At 42.0% G+C, this 22,273-nt stretch overlaps 1 protein-coding gene across 1 annotated transcript in view; it reads right to left on the reverse strand.

Annotated features, from left to right (window-relative positions):
• Positions 1–22,273, reverse strand: part of LOC138301130 (prostaglandin G/H synthase 1-like) — a 341,889-nt gene that overhangs the window by 83,691 nt on the left and 235,925 nt on the right. The window contains exon 7 of the mRNA XM_069241267.1: positions 19,670–19,851. Coding sequence (XP_069097368.1) covers positions 19,670–19,851 — 182 coding nt within the window. The remainder of the gene's footprint in view (positions 1–19,669; positions 19,852–22,273) is intronic.

The raw sequence follows: 22,273 nt of genomic DNA on the forward strand, positions 1-22,273 counted from the left end.
GTTCTTTAGCTCCTATGCAATGCTTGAATACCAACTGGGCCAAAACCATTTGCTATACAAGGCAAACATGGTCTGCTGCTGTTCCCTCCAGCTCGGCAAAATTTTATCTGCTGCATCTGATTAAACACTGTCTCCAGCATGGCAGGCAGGCATTGGCAATTAGTTCATGTCTATGCAAGAGCTATTGGCTTTGCCTATGTGTTTTAGCCATGTTGTACACCAGTGTGGCTGCTGTTCAGCAAGGCTAAAAGTTAGGTTTGTAGAATGGAGTGGGGTAAAGTGAAGTGGTGTGGAGTATTACGGAGTGGAGTAGAATGTTGTGGAGTAGTTTAGAGTCCTGTGGAGTGGCGTTCAGTGTTGTGGGTGGCATAGAGTTCATGGTTTGGCATAGGGTGGAATGGAGTGTTGTGGAGGGAGCAGAGTGGAGTGGAATAGAGTGGAAGGGAGTAGAGTGGAGGAGCATAGAGTGGAATAGAGTGTCATACAGGGGATTTGAGTGGCGTAGAGTGGAGTAGTGTATCGCAGAGTAGAGCGGAGAGGCAGAGTGGACTAAAGTGATGAGGAGTGGCATAGGTGGAGTTGCATACATTGGCATAGAGTGCTTTGGCGTAGAGTGGAATTGATTGTTGTAGAGTGGAGTGGCACAGAGTGTAGTAGAGTGTCACAGAATGGAGTAGAGTAGAGTACAGTTGAGTAGAGAGAAGTCTTGTGGAGTGGTGTAAAGTGTAGTGGATTGGCGCAGAGTGGAGTGATGTAGATTGGCATTGAGTGCTGTAGAGTAGCATGTATTGAGGAGAGTGTCGTAGAATGGAGGGGCGTACAATGGAGTAGAGTGTCAAGAGTGGAGTGGCGTAGAGTGGAGTAAAATTGCATAGAAGGAGTTGCGTAGAAAGGAGTAGGATGTTTTAGAGCAGAGTGGCATAGAGAGGAGTAGACTGTTGTAGAGTGTAGTGGTGTTAAGTAAAATAGAGTGCCAGAATGGAATGTCATAAAATGTTGTAGAGTGGAGTGGCATAGCGTGGAGAGTTGCAAAGTGAAGAAATGGAGTAGTGGAGTAATGTTTTACAGAGTAAAGTGGAGTAAAGTGCCACAGAGTGGCATAGAGGGAGTTGTGTAGAGTGGAGTAGAGTGTCATAGAGTGTCGTACAGTGGAATAAAGTGGAGTGGTGGGGAGTACAGTGGAGTGGTGTAGTGTAGAGTGGAGTAAAGTGTCAGAGTGGAGTGGCATAGAGTTGTAGGGTGTAGAATGGAGGGATGTAGATTGGAGGGGGTAGAGTAGAGGGGAGTAGAGTGGCATATGAGTGGAGTGTTGTAGAGTAGAGTGGTGTGTCGGAGAGTGGCACAGAGTTTAGTGGCATGTCATAGAGTAGAGTGGCATGTGGTGTGTAGAATAGAATGAAGTGCCATATCATAGAGTTGAGTGGCGTGGAATGGCATAGAGTGAAGTGATGTGCAGAGGAGTGCTGTAGAGTGGGGCAGAGTGTTGTAAACTGGAGCAGTGTGCCTTAGAGTGGAGTGTAGTCCAAGCCTGTATGGAAGCCTTCACGGAGTTGTGAGAGAGTCTGTGCCAAGTCCCAGCTTTGGGTATGCCTGATTACACAAAACCCTTTGTGTTGTTCTGTCGTGAGCGTGATGCATGTTCTTTGTCTGTCTTAACTCAAGTTCATGGTGGTGTAAACGACCCAGTAGCATATTTTTCAGCTACTTTGGACCCAGTTGCAGCAGCTTTACCAGGCTATTTGAGGTCCGTTGCAGCAGTTGAACTCAGAGTGAGAGCATTGTGATGGGACATCCTTTAACTGTCATGGTCCCTCACTCCATTGATGTCTTACTCACCAGATCCAGTCAGCACCTTACAAGTGCCTGGCTGACAAGGTACGAAACAGTCTTCCTGGGGTCCCTTAATGCGTCTATCAAAAGATGTACAGTGTTTAACCCGGCAACTTTGCTTCAAAAAAAGAAAATGTTGAAATTAGCAAATTGGATGACGTTGAACATGATTGTCTAGAAGTAACCAAATTATGCACAAAACCAAGACCTGATATCAGAGATACCCTTTTGGAGGAAAATTATCATATTTTTTTTGTTGGTGGTTCCTGCCTAAGAGACAACAAGGGAACATGAAGAGCAGGGTATGATGTGTGCACAACTTTCGATATACGTGAAGCGTCCTGGCTTTGAGGAGTGTATTCTGCACAAGTAGTAGAATTGGTAGCCCTTATTAGAGCATGCCATGTTTCAGCACAGCTTAAAGCTACCATTTATACTGACAGTCAGTATGGATTTGGAATAGTCCATGACTTTGGCCAACTCTGGTCGCAGAGAGGTTTCCTGACCTCTTCTGCTTCACCAGTAAGAAATGGTGAAATAATTAATGAGTTGTTACAAGCCATTCAGTTACCTGAAAAGATTGCCTTGGTGAAATGCAGCACACACCTGAAATCGCAAGAGAAACAGATATGCAGATCAGGTTGCAAGATTTTGCGCTTTGAACTGTATATCGTTCAAGGATAAATGGGAATTGGTTCCAGAAGTTGAAATGTGCCCAAATTATGCTTTGCATGTTATAGATACGTTGGAAGAGTTGAAAGCATTACAGGATAATGTTGACAAAGATGAAAAAAGGAATTGGGTAAAATTAAATGTGTTCAGCGTGAAGATGACATTTGGATTTCAGGGTCAGAACAAGTGGTTCTGCCCAACAGCCTGTTAACTCAGATGGCTAGATATTATCATGGTCAAGAACATATTGGGAGAGATGTTATGGTCCGTACCTTCAAACAGACCTGGTTGAATCCGAACTTTAGACAGGTTGCTGAGGCAGTTTGCCATTGTTGCGTCATCTGCCAGCAGATGAACATGGGTAAGGGAACAGGGGCCAACATGAGTCACATCGGAAGAGCGGGAGGCCCATTTAGCAGAATGCAGATGGATTTTATTGAAATGCCTATGTGTGGCAGTCTGGAATATGTGTTGGTGATTGTTTGCATTTTTGGCCATTGGATTGAAGCTTACCCCACACAAAGAAATGATAGCCTCACAGTAGGGGAAGTCACTTCAATAATGAAGTAATCAAATTGCTATGTTCAGCTTTAAACATTGAGCAGAAACTGCCTTGTAGTTACCACCCTGAAGCCCCAGGACTTGTGGAACAGATGAATGGTACCTTGAAATCAAGAAGGGCAAACATGTGTGCATCCATGAATTTGAAATGGCCTTGCGCACTACTGTTACTTTTGATGACAATGACAAACACACCCGACAGGAAGACAGGATTGTCACCGCATGAAATCCTCCTGGGCAGAGCAATGAGGCTGCCAGCGGTTCCTGCCAATGCTCTCCTGAACATTACAGATTACATTGCGTTGAACTACTGCAAGAGTCTGGCTGATGTGATTCGTTCTTTCCCTCATCAGGTGGAAGCCACCACACTGAAACCCTCTCAAGACCAAGGCCGCAATCTGAAAGAGGGTGATTGGTTTGTGATCAGTAAACATGTGAGGAAGTCGTGTCTGGAACCTCGGTGGAAGGGTCCTTACCAAGTGGTGCTGATCACTACTACGGCTGTGAAGTGTACTGGAGTTCCAAACTGGTTTCATGCCAGCCATACTCAGAGAGTACCGTGTCCATTGGACAATGAAGAAGAGTTGTTGAGAGTACCAACAACATCCAGGCCCTCTCCAGACTTGAGAGGAGAAGGAGAGTCAGAGGCCGAATCTGAACGAACTGAAACCAGTGCCAATACTCCTGCGAAAGACGAAGGAGAAGACCCACAGGAAAGTGATAACAAAACAACTTCGACTGAGGTAGCTAGCTGGAAAGTCCAGTCAGAGGAGGGCTCTCCAAGAAGCAGATGGTCGTGAAAGTATGTCGAATCCCGAAGAGGAAGGAGTGGAGACGGATCGAAGCCAGAGGGGTCTGACTTCTCCTGAACCAGTTACAGGTACGTCAAGAGAAAATCCTACAAACCAAAGGGAAAATCCAGCACCGAAAAGAGCATTGGCAATAGGCCCACTGAAAGGAGACAGGTGGCCAAAACTACTAGAGAAGAGAAAAGAAGCAATTACAGTAACAACAACTGAGGAAGAAGTAGACACCACAAGGCGAGAGGACTTGAGCGATGGAGAATTAAATGGAAATTGAAGATTGAAAAGAAAGAGAATTGCAAGAAGAAGGTATGCAGGTCCTGAATGGGAGTATGTAACAACGAGTGAGTGGCAGAAATAATTTTTGTCTTTTCATTTTGATCTAGACATTCCAGGCCAATATTTTGATACGTGAAGGAGATAAATTAACTGAACATTGGAAAATTACAAATGAGAAAAGGAAAGAGACTATTGAATGTAATCTGAAAAGACTTTGATAACCTGATTTGACAGGCTGCTAAACTAATTTTTTGACAAAACTACCTATTTTTGACAGGAGTCCTGGAAGAAAGACTGAAAGCTGTAAATAATTGCTAAAGAAGGCTTGTTTTTGATTTTTGCTGCATAGCTATAAAAATGTTCAACCTCTACTTTCAGATTCTTTACAGATCATGAGTGACTTTGGCCAACAGGGTAGGAAGAATAGGTGCAGTAAATATATGGGTATGGGTTTGGAGTTTGTGTGCATGATATTGTGTTTAGTGTTGATTGTGAGCATGATTTCTTTCTACAAGAATGGGGCCAACCATACCAAAGCTATAGAGACAACTACTCCATTTTCAGAAATAGATAGATTTAGGATAAATGAGAAGTATTTACATACAAAAAATGCACATGTAGAACTTTCTTCTAATGTTTGCTATTGCTTATTGCGAGAGTATGTTGATACGATGGACATGAGAGATTGTTATGTTTAAACGCAGATTCCTACATCAGTGGAGGAAGGAGTTACTTATCATAGTTTGCCCCTTACCTATGGGATAAGTTGTAGTCTGTTACTAACAAGATTATATAACCAGGAATGCATCCAATAGTTCTACTCCAACCATGATGTAGTGTTTTCATTTGTCCCTATATTCAAGTATCTGAGTAAAGTAGCTAAGGAAAATACTATAGAATTAGTGAGAGGGTTCTTTGAACATATGCTGACTTTTGGCACTGCTTACGCACATAGAAACAGTTTGACGTGCTTGCTGACACCCATAGAAAAAAAGCTTTTTTAGATCAGACAGATGATAGGAGAAAAGCATTAAAGGAGAGGTTAGAAAAAGGGTTAGAAAAAAGGACACCAGGAGATGATCATGCATTTAGTGATATAAAAACACAAGGTAGGCTAGCTTTGGATGCACAACACGTACGAAAGCTTTTGTATATAGGCCTAAGTCTAGAATTGACACGTTATTTGTGGGAACGAGTGAATGCAGGCATGTGTTTTTGTTTCAGAGTAAATGGACATTTATGTTAAATGGGCAAGCCCAGCAATTCCGGGAGTGTATTACATTTGTGGACCAAATGCGTATTACCGTCTTCCAAAAGGATGGTATGGCACGTGTTATCTGGAGATAGTTTTCCCAAAGATTTATCAACTTGAGGACCTGAGCAAAATACCCAAGTTAACTGAATTACATCATACTAGACAAAAGCGAGAATCATATTCTGCCATTGTTGGAGACATATTTGGAGCAATAATTCCTTCAGTGGGAGTTATTTTGAATTCTTTGAAAATTCGAAAGTTGTCTACTATTATGGATAACATGTTGACAAATTTTCCAGGAGCCATGATCCTAATGGATACAGAAATGGCTGCTGTAAGATCTATGACTCTTTAGAACCACCTTGCGTTAGACATCCTTTTAGCAAAAGAGGGCGGAGTCTGAAAAATGCTAAATTTGCAACATTGTTGGTCATATATACCTAACAATAGTAAAGAAATTAGAAGCCCTATCAACAACCTGACTAAGGATAGAGCTGATTTAAAGGAACTAAAAGAACCATGTGGTGTGGGAAAATGTTGTCAGGGGATTTGCTTCTGTGGGGAATTGGTTTGGCAACCTGGGGAACCGGATAATAGTGAAAATAATACAGAGGATATTGATTGTTGCATTTTGAATAATTGAAGCATGGGGAATACGGAAATTGTATCATGTGATTAAAATGAAAAGATTGAAAAAGAATCAGAGGAGGAAAGAAATTAAAATGGAACAATTGTTCAGGGAAAATTCAAAGAGGGAAAGAAGAAAAATGAATTATAATGAGGACAAATTTTGGCGGAGCAAAACTTTGTGGGAGGAAATGTAAATGTGATGACATATTTAGTCATCAGAGGAGGGATTATGAATGCTGAATTTTTACAAAAAAAATAATCATGTGTATTTGATCATGACTCTACATAGAAAACAATTAACATAGAATAAAATAACGTGCAACTTGAAAATGTGCCCATTAATGGCCGCCATTAATCACGAAGTATCTTTATCAATAGACTTATTGATAATTAATTGAAGCATTTATGTTAAGAAAATGCAGTAGTAGGCTATACTAATGAATCTGCAATATGTATTCACTTTATAAGTTATAGGTCTTAAGTTAGCAAGGTTTGGGCATAGTTGCACTGCCTCATTCTAAACTGTACTGTTCTAATAAATTGTTAGAAATATGTCACAGAAATAATTAATGTATTGTTTCCCACTGTGTTGACCAAATGTTAGGGGATGTCTTAAGCTTTCTCATGAGAAACTGCTTGTAGAATCATGTTGTACCCAAAGCAATTCAAATGTTAACTTGAAGCATGAGACAGCGGCGTGCTGACCAGAGTACAGATGGATACTAAAATATTACCTGAGAAACCTAACAACGGAAGCAGCAAAAGAGGAAGCAATCATTGATTTGAGTAAGACTGCTTAGTTATATCTTAGATTTTAACTTTTCTTTCTTTTTGGCTAATTGAAAACATATGATTCTTTGACCAATGGCAACGTGGGAAGTTCGTTAGGTGATTTTAACTTAACCCAACTGCAGAGCAAGACTAATCCATTCAACCCCACCGGAGGAGCCAAGCAGTTCACAATGGTTTATTACTTAGACTTTGATGCTGAATGCCTGATCCTTTAGACATTGCTTGCTAATGGTTTGGAGAGCTTAGAGCCCCATTTTCCAAACCATTCCTTTCATGGCCCATTGCTGATGCTGACCGAGCTGAGGTCCAACTGCCAAAGATAATCACAGCTTGCTGATCCATATGAGGAGAGGTATAGCAAATGCTAATGTTCTTGTTGTATATTTGTCTTTTGTTTCTAGGTACCAAATGCTGCTTTTGACAGAGCCATAGCTAGATGTTTTCCAAATTTGTGTTGACTAAAATGTTTTGCATGAAGCCCAAACATGCTATTCTAATCCGAGGTTAGTGAGGTTTGCTCCATCAAGCTAATAACTGCTATTGGTGTTACTCGGTTGCTGAACTCAAACGTATGCTATTTCCCTTGTGCAGTTACTTTTGTTGTTAATTTGTACTGTGGCACTACAAGGGTTAGTTATCAATGCTTTAGTTAAATTGGGATTCTTTAGAAGATTTGGTCAACCAGTGTTGTTTTTATATGTGAATTGGATGGTTTTGGGACTAATCTAATTAATGGTAGTGTTGTTAATCTAGGGAAATAAATCTTCTAACTTACACTAAAGGTGTGGTTATTCATGACCAAATGGGTCATGACTGTCATCAAAAATATTTACTGTTTGTTTGATGATGATTATGTTGTATTGGGTTTAGGGTGGGAATTCCTCTAATTGCAGTCAAAAGGTCCATCGAACCTCTAACGCATCCCCTAATAACTAATCATTAACAAACCAAATAAGGTCAGACGTGCTAACAGACTCTTCATCATAGACCCAGGCAGAGAAAGGAAGTACAAGTTTACAGATCCTGAGCTGAAGGTTCTGGCTAAAGAGGTGTTAAAACACCATGGCCGTCTAATGTGTCATCTCAGGCTACAGATGCCACTAAAACAGGCAAAAACATGCTGTGGAGAGAGATAATGCACAAAATCAATACTGGATCAACATAGCCACATGATGTTCAGAACATTAAAAACTATTTCTAAACTTTGAAATTTTAGGAACTGAAGTGAATTGCCAAGCACCTTTACCAAAGCATGGCAACTGGCATTTCTACACTTCGGTTCTTCCTCAAGCTGTGGAAATAAAAAATGATGACCATCCTCATCATTTCTGAGGTGGGAGACATGAAAGAAGGTCTTAAGGTTAGAGAAATACAAGGTAAGAGACACGAGAGCTGTAATGGAATACGCATGCCATATTGCTGTATGCAGATGACATGATCTTATACGTCTGCAATCTTCAACAGATCTAACACTTGTATCCAGGGTGCTTCAATCGTTTGGTAACTTGTCTGGCCTCCAAGTAAGTTACATCAAGCTCCATCCCTTTCCTTCAGAGACAGCACCATAGAGAGCATTCTTTCTTTCGGACTTGACAGTATATAAATGGCCTGCCAAACGCTTAGCTACTTAGGCATACAGATAGAGCGAGAGACTAAGGATTTTTTGGATGGTAACCTAATGACAGCTATCACCTTGCTGAAATCTCAAATTTAATTCTGGGTCACTGCCCCTGCCAGTCGCAGGATGGCTAACTTTAGCCAAAATGGTCTTGATTCCCCAGCTGTTGCATCATTTTTTCAATCTACCTCTGGTCGTTCCTACACCAGTTTTCAAGCTACTTAACTCTTTTGTAATTGACCTGATGTGGGGCCCCGTAAGGTGCAGAGTTGGTCTATCTAAGAAGCGGTTTTCATCCGGTGATGGTGGGTTGGGCGACTCAGACTTCAAGGCCTATTGCTTGACGGGGCAACTGCAAAGATTGTCCTATTGGCTGGCAGGCCAGAATCTGACTGAAACTGGCTTTACACAGCACATGCTTAAACTAGATAAACTAAACCACTTGCTCTTCCCAGGGATAAGGCCACCGTTCAGCAGCCCCTCGTGCTCTGCATAGCTCTTAAATATTGGAAGAATGCTCTACATTACACTGACTCGGTTTCACACTATGCCTCCTCATAGGCCTACCCACCTCCCTGGTAGGCTAACAAAGAATAGGTTATCATCCTGGGACTAGGCCGGGGTAATGACAGTGGAAGCTTTTTTTCTAGACCAAAATCGAATGAATCGCCAGGAATTTACTCAGATTCATGGTTTACAGGAGACACTCTTTTTGACGCATGCTAGTATCCTTCGTTATGTTCATAAACAGAGGGTGCCACTTGGCTCCAAACCCGCTACTCATGAATGAATTCAAACGATACATATTATGGGCCACAGTCTCACTTAATTATATGATTATACCCGGGTTTACGCTCGCAGCTTTCTGCCTCCCCAACCACCCTGTGTGCCAAGTGGAAAGAGGAACTATCCTGCATTCTACATGACCTTTAACACTGAATACCCCAGTAGGGTTTCCCGCAACTCCTGCTTTAAATTTATATAATTCTCAATTCTACATAGAGTTTACTTTGCACCACAAAAAATCCATTCCATGTTGTTTCCCACTGCCTCCTCCAATTGCCCCTGTTGCCAAACACAAGATGCTAATTTATTCATAATCTCTGGACAAATCCTCACTGTCTCTTTATTGTGCAGCCATTCAGAGAGCCTTTGCGGACCTGACGGAATCTGACCACTGGGGCACTGCTGAACACTTTCTACTGGGGACATACCCTAGGCTTAAAGCCTCAAAGGTTATCTAGCATGCTTATTGACGAAACGCCTATTGACGAGATGGTGGACGCCCCCCATGGCACCATGTATCTTTCAAAGGAGGGAGGATGTGGTGCAATGGAGCACGGCGGAGTTACACCTTGCATAGGGAAGAATACCATGGCCTGCAAAAAAGCCCTTTGCTATGGTGATGGATGACATCTATGAGTCCTTTAGGTCTCAGGAGGAGAGCACTGGATAGACTCCTATATTTCACTGCAGGCGACAATTAATCTGATCTACATGTACAGCGCCCCGGGACTGCCCTTTCTTCGCTGTTATGTAGCTCTTGTCTGTTAGCAGTCACAAGCAGCCTACTGATGTTCTCTGCTTTACTCCGTTACTCACCATTCGTTGGAAGCATTTTAGTAGAACGTCATGACATCTGGACTATGTTCTTCATATTGTTTAATAGTATGTCTCCCACTTCCACACCAGTGTCTTTATTCAGTTACATTTGCATTATTGTTGGTCAATAGTGTGGTAAGATGGTACTATTCTTCGCCATAAGAGACTGTCCTACTACCTAGTGCTCTACATGCCTTTACTCCAACCATGTTGTTAAATGATATTTACATTTCTCAAATCTGGGGTGTCTGTAGCATTTTAAAAGGCTTAATATTTCTGTCAAATGAAAGACTTTTTGCCCGGAGGTTGCACATTTCTTCATGACAATGATGCTTTTCTTGTGACTCAACAAAATGCCATGAAGATTGTGTTAAACAAATGGGAGAGTTGTGATGGAAGTACATGTGTTTGTTGAAAAGTTGACTTGGCTGACAGTCATCATCATTGTAAAGAGTGACCAATGCAATGTATTACACATATTTATATTGATCCATGTATCTGATGCCATAGGGGACCACAACTCTCTAATGGTACTGCTGACATGTTTTGAGATTGGGGACATCAATCATAATGCATCATGATCTGGATGATGAAGGGTTGATTTGTCTGTCCAGTACCTTAAGGGTGGTTACCACAGTATGACTAGTGTTGCTTCACATCTGAATTCTGACATTATGGTTTCGTCCAGAGGACCTGACACACCAATTCAGTATACACAGATTCACATCACACAGCATTGGCACATAAATATTGTGCTTCATTTTAAGTCAAACAGACTGTTTGTTACTCCAACCAAGAATGGATTTCAGCTTGCAGTTATAACACTCCAAAGGGGTGCCCAGTCTAGCTAACCTTGCTGAAACGTTTTTTGTACCCCCAGCTGCAAACACAACTTTTAGCAAAGGCTTATGACTACTTCTTACGAACACCTTCAACTCCCAAATGAGCATAGAAAATAATTCAGTTCCTCATGCAGACTGTAACGCATCTTTGATGGTGACAAAGTAGTATCTCTCAACAACCGTCAAAGAGCAAAAAGCGAAAGCAGCTGTCTTCCTTGCTGCCACGAATCTGCAAAAAACACCACCTATCTCTAGGGCACTCACATCTATTGTGGTCTTTTTTTCACATGAGAAGGTTTGAGAATGTTGGATTTGCAGATTTTTTTCCATGTTCTCAAATGCTTTTGTATATTCCCCTGACTACTCAAATATTTTTCCTCTGTAAAGTAATTCTCACATGTTAACAGCAAAGTCCTTGACAAACTTGGAATACGATCGATTTGATTAAATTCACAAAAGGACCCGAACATGTCTATGTTCCTGTCACTGGTGCACTCACCAAGTCTACCTTTGGTCTCACACACACAGCAGAATTGATGCACCCCAAATAACCCAGTACTCCTTTCAGGAAAGTATAATTTTCCTCTCAGCGTCAATCCTGCTTTTCCTAATTTGTCTAACACATTCTTTAATTCCAAATTATATTTAGCCAGGATTTTACCAAAAAGCAAGATGTTGTTCTGCTTTTTGTTTGAAACACACACTCGCTGGTGAGGCAAAGGCAAATGGCTAACAAGTGAACTGCAAGATGCCCTTAGTGGTTATAAAAGTTAATAATGGCTTTGTGTCCTGGTGAAGTTTAATTTTGTGGTAAGGACTTCACAAATCTAGCTTTGAAAAACACTTAACTGCATTCAACATCAATTCCATCAGCAGAATGCTGTCCAGCATCAACACCATCAGGGGAAAGCAGCCCAGTACAGGTTTTGGTACACACAACAAAAGTCCACAGAGAATTTTAATTTTCTATCTGCTTTTTCGTAATTATAGCTGCCGTAACTTACTAGGCAGCCTCAACTAATTCTATCACCCCCTCATGAGCCATCCCTTCCAAGTGTTCCTAATCTCATTCTAAACTACTACTGGTACTCTCCTAGCTTTGTGCCTGACAGGCACAGTCACCTCCTTCAGCTCTATTTTATGCACATTCCCCTTCAACAAGCCCAATTTATCACTGAACACTGATTTGACATCCCTCAAAACCTCACCAGCGTTGGAGTCCTCTCTATACCATGACTGTGATTAATTACATATAAATCATATTGATGATTAAAATTGTGGTCCAGATTTTCCCATATACAGTTTTTCACTAATATTCCATTCTCTGAAAGAAATGTACACCCTATGTATCCTGTGCTAGATATTGAATTGCCCCGATATCAGCTTGGATTGAAGTCTTTGGGTTTTGCCCCATACCTTCTCAAATATATCCTCAGGAACAGTGGTGTACATCGAATCTGAGTCCTCCATCAGATCTACCCTCTCCGTGTTCTTCTCTGATCCACTTCTAAGTCACCCAAGTTTAAATTTCTACTTCCTCTGTTTCATCATTTACAGCAATGACAACACCTGTATTCTCTGATCAGGACATAAATGCACTTGTACTTGCAATTGTGTTTATTACTACCACATATACTGCAACTTTTTACCCTATTTTTCCTAAGACACTATTATTCTTATAGCGCAACCTCGTGGATCCTGTGAATGTTTTTTTTTGGATCCTGTGAATCCTCTCTTCCCTAAAGCATTCATTTTACTAGATGATTCCACTGTGATTGCTACTTTACCGCTTTTCCTATTTTCCTCCCTTTTTTATACGTGTAATCAACTCCTCTACAATTCTTCACTCTTTCAGTTGCCTCTTTCATTATTGGATTTCTTGGAACTCACAACCTTTCCAGCATTTTCTTGTTTGGGCATTGTAAAATCAGCTGAAGCTTCCACAATTCATTAATCATTCCTTTACCCAATTAGCACTCCCTCATTTGGTGTTTGTAGTTGAGTGTAAAATGCATGCCGAGTCACAATTTTACTTCTTTGTATACATCTGCAGTTTTCCTGCACTGTTTATCTACTACTACTGGTAGATACTCGTACACATGTTGCCCTTCTTTTAATAGGGCCATTTTCTGTTTGGAACTCCGCTCTATGCACTCCTCCCATTTTGTAGGAGTGGGTATTGTTTGTGATAAGAAGCATGATGGCTGGCTTATGCTGGATTAGTCCATGTTGAGGTTTCCCAGAGGGGTATTATAATACTTTTCCACCAAATGTTCAATAATTTGAAAAATGGAGTCTGAAGTCACTCTAATTTGTTGAAGGGGAAAATCTGAACAATCCAGCAGGAACAGTGGAAACCAATGATTGTGGAAATCAATGACTAAATATTGTTCAATAATTAAAGATCTAGTTTGAGCAGATTGATCACACTCACCAAGAAGACCAATGGTATGCCAGTATACTACTGCACATATAAGTGAACTTGTTAAAAGAGTTAATAACCACTGTGTCATAGAATGCTAAACTCAGCCAACCTCAGTAACATCCAGTTGTTCTTGTGGCTCCTCCTGAAGCTGGTCAGTAGTTTGAAGTTAAAGCATTCCTCAAGGAGACCACGTGCTAGATTAGGAAATTGTACTGAGTGGTTATTTTAACATCCAATAGATGGACATTCGGTCCTTGGATTGGGAGACACTATGCTTGGGGAATGCATGCTGTATTTCTTCAGACAGTGATGTGCATCCTTCCAGTAAACAGCAGCTATCCTTTGGTAGCGCACAGTAGTTGCCTCATGGTCTGCTCTACCGTTTTAGGTTGAGCTTAATTTGTTGTTACTCAAGCAGAAATCTGGTTAGTAACTGTAAAAAATAGAAATATTCTTGGGCCACAACTCTGGGAGATTATAACTACCAATGTGGGCGAAATCTGTTGTGACCTAAGATCACTTGTTAAAACATGTCTGTGCTATGTTGATCTGGTCATTGTGAAATGGGTTCTTGAGGATACAATGTGGGTTGCCCTGCACTGTGTTACAGGCCTCTGGTCATCGCCAAAACGTTGTGAGGGGAACGGAGATGCAGTGAAGATGCAAACAAGGCTTATTGAAGAAAGCAGCTCATAGGCTGTTGAGAAGCCTGTGATATGGTCTATTTAAGATTCGGCTATTCTTATTATCTGCTTGCCAGTAGACTCTTTTATCTCTTTATATTAGAAAGTGTCAAGTTTTAGACATGCACAGAGTTTTAGCATCATTTCCGCTTCCTATCTATACTATTTCTGTTAATATTATGGTTGCTCCCATAACATTATGGATGCTTACAGTAAAAGCTAATATGTTTCACTTAATAGAGATAATGTATTTGTCGCCATAGTTATTTCTACTTTTTGTGACTTTAGTGTTTCCAAACTTTTAAACATGGGATACAATTGGAGATCAGATACTATAAAAACTCTTGACATATTATGCTGTAAAATCAGTCTTTAGAAACTCCACTTGTGGGTTTGCTATTTTCTTCTAAAATTTAGCATAGTGCTAAGAAGTAGTAATAGAATGTTAGGGTGCTAAGAACTTGCTAACCATGTGAGGAATGTTCCCATTGTTTTCACTAGCTATGAAATGCATTACCTAATTAATTTCCTCATTCTATGTGGTTACCGTTCATATTGTATTCACTAAACCTGGGTTTTATAAATAAATATTTAGAAGTTTTATCCTGTGTATCTTAGTACTATTTTGAGTGTGTAATTAATTTACGAAAGAGGGTTTGTACTGATAACCGACTGTAGGGGCTGCAAATGGTGAGCCCACACTGGGTGCTGACCTGCTGACCTGAAGGGAGAGAGCAGTGACCTCGGGGCGGGGAGGTGCTGTGTTTCCGCGATAATTTACAGGCAGCAATAAAAATGACAAAATAACTCATGTGATTAATGTTCCTGCTAGAGACAGTGATCTGAGTTTTGTCTAGTGGCAGTTTTGACTGACCATTAAGTAGTGCAGAGGGTTAATATGCCTGCTGCAAAGAACAGATCTGTATTTTATGTGGCTATTTGAGTGGATTAGTAAAGCCAGACTTTACCAGCACTTTAAAACAAATGAAATTTATGGGAGAGAGGGGCAACGGAGCGATGAGGGGGACTTTTGCTGTGTGGTAGTGAAGGAATCCAAGGAGGAGGGCATGGGGGGCAACAATAATTGTCATACCGGGCACCACCAGTGATAAAGCGGGTCCTGTTTGTAGTTCCAATGTGTCCCTGATAGCTCAGTGGGTTGTGTATGGGTCACAGTTCAACTGGATTTCTAATACATGTTGGTGCATTGAACTAAGTCCTTGCACCACGGTTTGGGAAATATGACCCTTGAGGCTCCGCGGAGATCCCCAGATTGTGACAAAGTAGTAAGCTGCAGAAAGTATCTGCTTTCTGCAGAATACTCTCAATGATCGCCATATGACATAGGAGAGAATCCTAAAAACAATCACTTTTTATAATTTTTTACGTTGAACTTTGAATGTACGTATTCTGTTATGTGACTGGAGCTGCTCCTTAAGAAATATTTACACACTTCAGTTGTTTAAATATTGTGGAAGACTGTAGGCACAACATTTTGAAAATGTGTAAGAAATTGAACTAATATTTGGGATGGGTGACTACCCATCTCAAGATATAATGACAACTCCTGTACTAGTGAACAACCTAAGTCACCAAAATAACCTGAACGGAACTCCCTGGTAGCTATGGCATAGAGTAGAGGGGCTTCACTTGGGGGAATTTTAAAGTATTTATGCAGGACCAAAACTGTAATAAAGTTAAAATGCTAAATAATAAAAATCCCAAGCCAAATTAGAAAAAATGCAATATAATGTAATAAGCAAAATGACAAAAACCAGTAAAGGGTACTAGAGATATGAATTTTTTGTTCTAAGTAGAAACAGTGCCAAGAAGCACTAAGTGCCAATGATAGTCAAGTGTCACAGTAGACTGGGACCTAGATATAATTTGAGACTGACTGTGATGCACCGTAGGTTGGGTTCACTAAGCAGGTTCGGTCTGGTCAAAGATTTTATATTCAGCGTTAGTCCTTTAAGTCCAATTCTGCCACAGGAGTACACTTCAGAAAACTCCTCTGACCTTGGGGGAGGCACTTAAAGACTCACAGGGTATCAGTTTGAGGCCAACAGCTAACTTCAGTCTAGGTTCAATTGCCACTGGTCAGCTAGGTACTGCCAGGAAAAGGCATCATGTAGCTTATTGTATCCCTGCAGCTTGAACAGAAGGTCGGCCATTTCACTCTTAAAGTCCATTTCTTGCCCTGGGAACAAGAGGGATTAGGTTCAGTCCTGCAGGGCTCCTTTATGGTCACAAACAGCAGATCCAGTTCTCTTCTGATGTTCTGTATGTGCTAGAAGTGTTATGGAGTGGGTACCTGGAGGAGCCACATTTATGTCTGCCACAAGCTAATGGGTGGGATTGACTGCTGGTTATGCCGTATCTAGTGAGGAGAAAGTTCCTATGGCCACCCCTACCCGCTTTGGACATTTGCAAGATGGAGGAAGTCTTCAGCCACACTAAACTTGGGCTCTCGAAGCTGTGTGTGTGTGTGTGGGCACTGTACTATGGTAACACTAAAATCTAATTTAAGGCAGCAACATATACCCGCAAGAAACCCAGAGACAGAGATCTGGTAAGACAAAAACAGTTCAAAATATAAATAAATATAATTTAATGTTACCATTTTTTAAAATAAAACAAATATTATTTAATTGTAAAATATTGTAACAACCCTTCTTGAATGTAAACTACTTTACTTAGTTCTATACAAATGTTCAAATAATCTTATTACACTAGTTTATTTTCATTGTTTTACTTTATGTGGGAATTTATTTTTTAATTTAAACTTCAGAAAAATAATTTAAATGCAATATATTTAAAATAATTAAAGTTTTAATGTTTAGAATTGATTAATTGAATTATACTTTTTTATAAAGTTACATTAATTTATAAATTCAACCAAGGATATTAAAATATTTTAGAAGTAATAAATATGTTTTATTTTTAGTATTTTTCATCATTAAATTATATGTATTTATATTTTAACAATTTTAAATAATTTAATTTAATTTAACATCATTTCTGTGAGGTTTTGTTTTAAGTCCCTCTCTCTATTAGTTTCTATTGGAGGGGGTTGTAATACAAGTGGTTGTCCATGTGTGGTGTTGGACGTACTCTACTTTTAAGCTGGAGGAAGTTACTACTGCTTTGTGTGGCTTTTTGATTGCAATAATTTTAGATGTGCAGTTTGTGAATGGCAATGGGCTTACTTTTTTTGGGGTGGGTGCATGTCCCTCCCTAAACCCTTTGCTAATTCTCCCCAAACTCCTCTTTACTCCTCCCTAAACCTCTCCCACCTAAACCTCTCCAATTTAGTCATAGGTATTCCTTTTTTCCAGCCAGCCTCTCCCCTGGTCCCTCACAGATTTGCTACTATGTAGTAAACTTACAGGTGTAAGGATCTGCCCAATAGAAAAGACAGGATAGGTGGAGGTGGAGAATTATACTTGTAATATTCGTAGGCTTCTGAAAAGCATTTGCAGTACCTTAGTACAACTCTTGTAGTACTACTAAACATACTAAAAAAAATCAGTTTATGAATAGGCCACCTTTTGTTTTCTTGTGTGTGCATAATGTTCATTGCCCATTGTCTGTGCCATGAAGTTAATAAATGTAGTATTGATGTACTTGCTTTCCACATCATGAATGTCTTCAAATTATAAGCGTATTGATTTATTTCCCAGAAAATGCATTTGTTGTGAACTTAAATGTTGAATGCTATTGAATAATATTTGACAGTCGTAGAACTTTCTATATAATTTTGCTCAGCCTCAAATGGTGCAAGAACTGTTGGCTTCAAATTCTATTTTGAAAAAAACATTTATATTTTTGCAGAAGATTGATGTCTTAAATATGCTCTGGTGGAAAATCAGTACCATTGACTTGATTGAGAAAATATACAAAATCTTTAAATGAGAATTAAAACCTGTAGATAGATGCAACTCATTCTAGGGTTTTATTTTTAGCTTTTCTGCTCATAGGTATCACATTTAGCATCTGGTCACATACAGAATATGTGTAACATAGAGCACCACAGTAATCCTAAATCCTGATTGAAAAATTCAGCGTCTGTGGATTATTCAGTGCCAGACCGACGAATGAATGTGGAAAAGCTTCCAGATGCGTGAACTTTTATGTAGTTGTAGCATCCAGGGGTGGAAATAATGATTTCCAATGGGAGTATTGGGCGTGCTGTGGCAATGGTTTGGGCCACTTGAAAAAGCTGTTACCATGTAGGTATTTACAAAATCTGTAAGGGTTTCTCACCCTAACTGCACTTCTAATATTACGCCTGTAGGAAATCAAAGGACTGTGAACCTATTGAAAGTCACACATTAACAGGGAGTAGCCTGAGGGCACAGTCAATTAAAAAGCAAGGAATAATGCCCACAAATAGTAGTCAGACGCCTTCACTTTCTGGGATTTGCCAATCTTTTGCGAATAATTAAATATTTTCCACGTCAGATGTAGAATAGATCATAGCTAAACCCTGCCTTTTCATCTTCCTAGATCTATTCATGCAGCCTTGCTAAGTGTCACGCATCATGGGTCAGACTAACCATCCTTGCCAAGTGCCACCCACCACAGGCCAGACTAATGCAAATCGTCAGTCTTTCTCGCAGTTCTGCACCGGCAATTCTGACAGTGTCTAGCTGGGCCTTTGCCTCCAGCCCAACTGGGTAAATGAAGTGGGAAGTTTACACACTGATTGTGACGTTTCATGAAACCACCTGACGATGTTGTGTATGTAAAACCTTTGCCATTGAGAACACTCGAAACACCGGAATTGGTTTCACCTGAACTGTATCCATCTTATATTTTATGGTTGTTGAAAACACTGCGTACTGCGCAACAGGTTTCGGTGCATTATAGCTTTTAGTACGAGTTTTATGCAACTCCTGATTTAGGCAAATAGGAGAAGCACGTTTTTGGAAAAACTCGTATTGTCCTCAGATATATTTTAACTTGGGAAAAATACCTGGAACTAAAAAAATAACTGCACAGACCAGCGGATAAAAATAGATTTCCGCTTTTACCTATCACTACAAATGAAAACACTCACAGTGCAACAACCATGGACCTGGTAATTATTACACCCTCTGTGCCGATAATGCCATATTCATTATTACCACATCAGTTTAATGATGGACTCATTAAGAGCAAGAGCCCATGGGCCCAATTCACAAGGGGACTTCAGACTCGCAGAGGTACGAGAGCCGAGTCTCCGCATTCGTGGCGGAGTCGCTGCAGTTGTGGCTGAATCTCTGCACGCATGGCAGTGGCGTAACGCAACGTGAGGGGTTCCCCTGCACAGTACATGGAGGGGCCCGTGCTCCAGACTCACTCGGGTGGTTTCAGCCAGTGTATTGTGATGAGTGGGCCCCTTGGTGCTCGGGGCCCCGCAGGGGCTGCATGGGCCTTTGTTACAACACTGACTCATGGCAGGATCTCTGCACAGCGCACCCGCTGCTGTGCACCGAGTGGAGATTCCGCCACAAGTGCAGAGATTCGGCCACGGGTGCGGAGACTCTGCATTCGTAACTTTACGAGTCATAAGTGCCTTTGTGGATTGGGCCCCAAATGTGTACACGTCAGACTCCCAAATTTCAACATGTTTCGATATACATATTCACTTTTTTATGAAGAACTGGCCAACTGCTTTCACGTCAAATCTTACCCCGTGGCCCAGTCCTTTTGTAAATCCACGTCCCATTCTCCCATAGGTCCTGAAAAACTGGTGCGTAAAATGCTGAGCAAAGAATGCAAACATGAGATTTGTCTTCTGCGGATCCGGCACAAATGTTCTCCTTAATAGAAACTGTTCTGCCACCAGCTGTGCGTCGGGAAGGACGGCAAACCCTGTGTAGAAATGGGAAAATTATCACTAATGGGTGCAGTTAAGCATTTCATAGGAATATCTTGTTCTCTCATGGTTAGATGTTTTTTCATCCCAAAATTATTTTCATGCAACTGACGCACGTCACCATACATCATATTTAACGAACAGCAATTGCTTTGGAATGCAGGTATTCAATATGTCAGTGTACTTGCTTGCTGCTCAAAAGTTCTGGTACTCTGCCATTAATATTTTAGCACTCTTGCTGAGAAGACCCTCGCTTTCAAATGAAGGAAGTGCAGGTGTAGGGAAATGCCTCCTTGGCATGGATATCCCCTAACTTTTTGCCTTTTGTTGATGGTAGTTATGATAGAAAGTGTGCTGGGATCCTGCTAACCAGGCCCCAGCACCAGTGTTCTTTCCCTAAACTGTACCTTTGTTCCCACAATTGGCCCAGCCCTGGCACACAGACAAATCCCTTGTAACTAGTACCCCTGGTACCAAGGGCCCTGTGGCCAGGGAAGGTCTCTAATGGCTGCAGCATGTATTATGCCACTCTGGGGACCTCTCACTCAGCACATGCACACTGTCTCACAGCTTGTGTGTGCTGGTGGCGAGAAAATGACTAAGTCGACATGGCACTCCCCTCAGAGTGCCATGCCCTCAACCCACTGCCTGTGGCATAGGTAAGTCACCCCTCTAGCAGGCCTTACAGCCTTAAGGCAGGGTGCACTATACCACAGGTGAAAGCATAGTTGCATGAGCACTATGCCCGTACAGTGTCTAAGCCAAACCTTAGACATTGTATGTGCAGGGTAGCCATAAAGAGTATATGGTCTGGGAGTTTGTCAAACACGAACTGCACAGTTCCATAATGGCTACACTGAAATCTGAGAAGTTTGGTATCAAACTTCTCAGCACAATTAATCCACACTGATGCCAGTGTGGGATTTATTGAAAAATGCAAACAGAGGGCACCTTAGAGATGCCCCCTGTATACCAGTCCGCCTCCTAATGTTAGGCTGACCAGTTCCTGCCAGCCTGCCACAACCAGACGAGTTTCTGGCCACACGGGGTGAGTGCCTTTGTCACTCTGTGGCCAGGAACAAAGCCTCCACTAGGTGGAGGTGCCTGTCACCTCCCCCCGAAGGAACTGTAACACCTGGTGGTGAGCCTCAAAGGCTCATGCCTGTTGTTACAGCGCCCCTCGTCATCCCAGCTAGTGGAGATGCCCGCCCCATCAGACACAGCCCCCACTTTTGGCGGCAAGTCCGGAGGAGATAATGAAAAAAACAAGGAGGAGTCACCCACCAGTCAGGATAGCCCCTCAGGTGTCCTGAGCTGAGGTGACCCCTGCCTTAAGAAATACTCCTTCTTGGTTTTGGAGGATTCCCCCAATAGGAATATGGATGTGACCCCCCTCCCCTCAGGGAGGAGGCACAAAGAGGGTGTAGCCACCCTCCAGGACAGTAGCCATTACCTACTGGCCCCCATACCTAAACACCCCCCTAAATTGAGTATTTAGGGGCGACCCTGAACCCAGGAAATCAGATTCCTGCAATCTGCAACAAGAAGAAGGACTGCTGACCTGAAAGCCCCGCAGAGACGACGGAGATGACAACTGACTTGGCCCCAGCCCTACTGGCCTGTCTCCAGACTCAAAGAACCTGCACAGTGACGAATCCTGCGGGACCAGCAACCTCTGAGGCCTCAGAGGACTGCCCTGCACCTAAAGGACCAAGAATCTCCCAAGAACTGCAGCTCTTTTAAATTAAAAAACAGCAACAAGAAACCAACTTTAAAGAGACTCCAACTTCCCGCCAGAAGCGTGAGTCTTCGCATTCTGCACCTAACGCCCCCGGCTCGAGTTTGGAGAAACCAACCCAGCAGAGAGGACTCCCAGGCAACTCCCACGACGTGGACACCCTGATTCGACCTCCCTGCATCTCCACAACGACGCCTGCAGAGAGGATCCAGAGGCTCCCTCTGACTACGACTGCCTGGTAACAAAGGAACCAAACGCCTGGACCAAGCACTGCACCCGCAGCCCCCAGGACTGAGATGAACCACCTACCAGTGCAGGAGTGACCAGCAGGCAGCCCTCACCCTAACCCAGTCAGTGGCCGGCCCGAGAAGCCCCCCTGTGCCCTGTCTGCATCGCCAGAGTGACCCCTGGGTCCCTCCATTGTTTCCAATACAAAACCCGCCGCCTACTTTGCACACTGCACCTGGCCACCCCTGTGCCGCTGAAGGTGTGTTTTGTAAGCTTATGTGTGTCCCCCCGTACTCTACAAACCCCCCTGGTCTGCTCCCAGAGGAAGCACGTACTTACCTGCTAGCAGACTGGAACCAGAGCACCCCTGTTCTCCATAGGCGCCTAGGTGTTTTGGGCCCTCCTTTGACCTCTGCACCTGACCGGCCCTGTGATGCTGGTGCGGTGGCTTT

Source organism: Pleurodeles waltl, chromosome 6 (assembly GCF_031143425.1).
Source record: "Pleurodeles waltl isolate 20211129_DDA chromosome 6, aPleWal1.hap1.20221129, whole genome shotgun sequence".
NCBI classification, from domain to species: Eukaryota; Metazoa; Chordata; class Amphibia; order Caudata; family Salamandridae; genus Pleurodeles; species Pleurodeles waltl.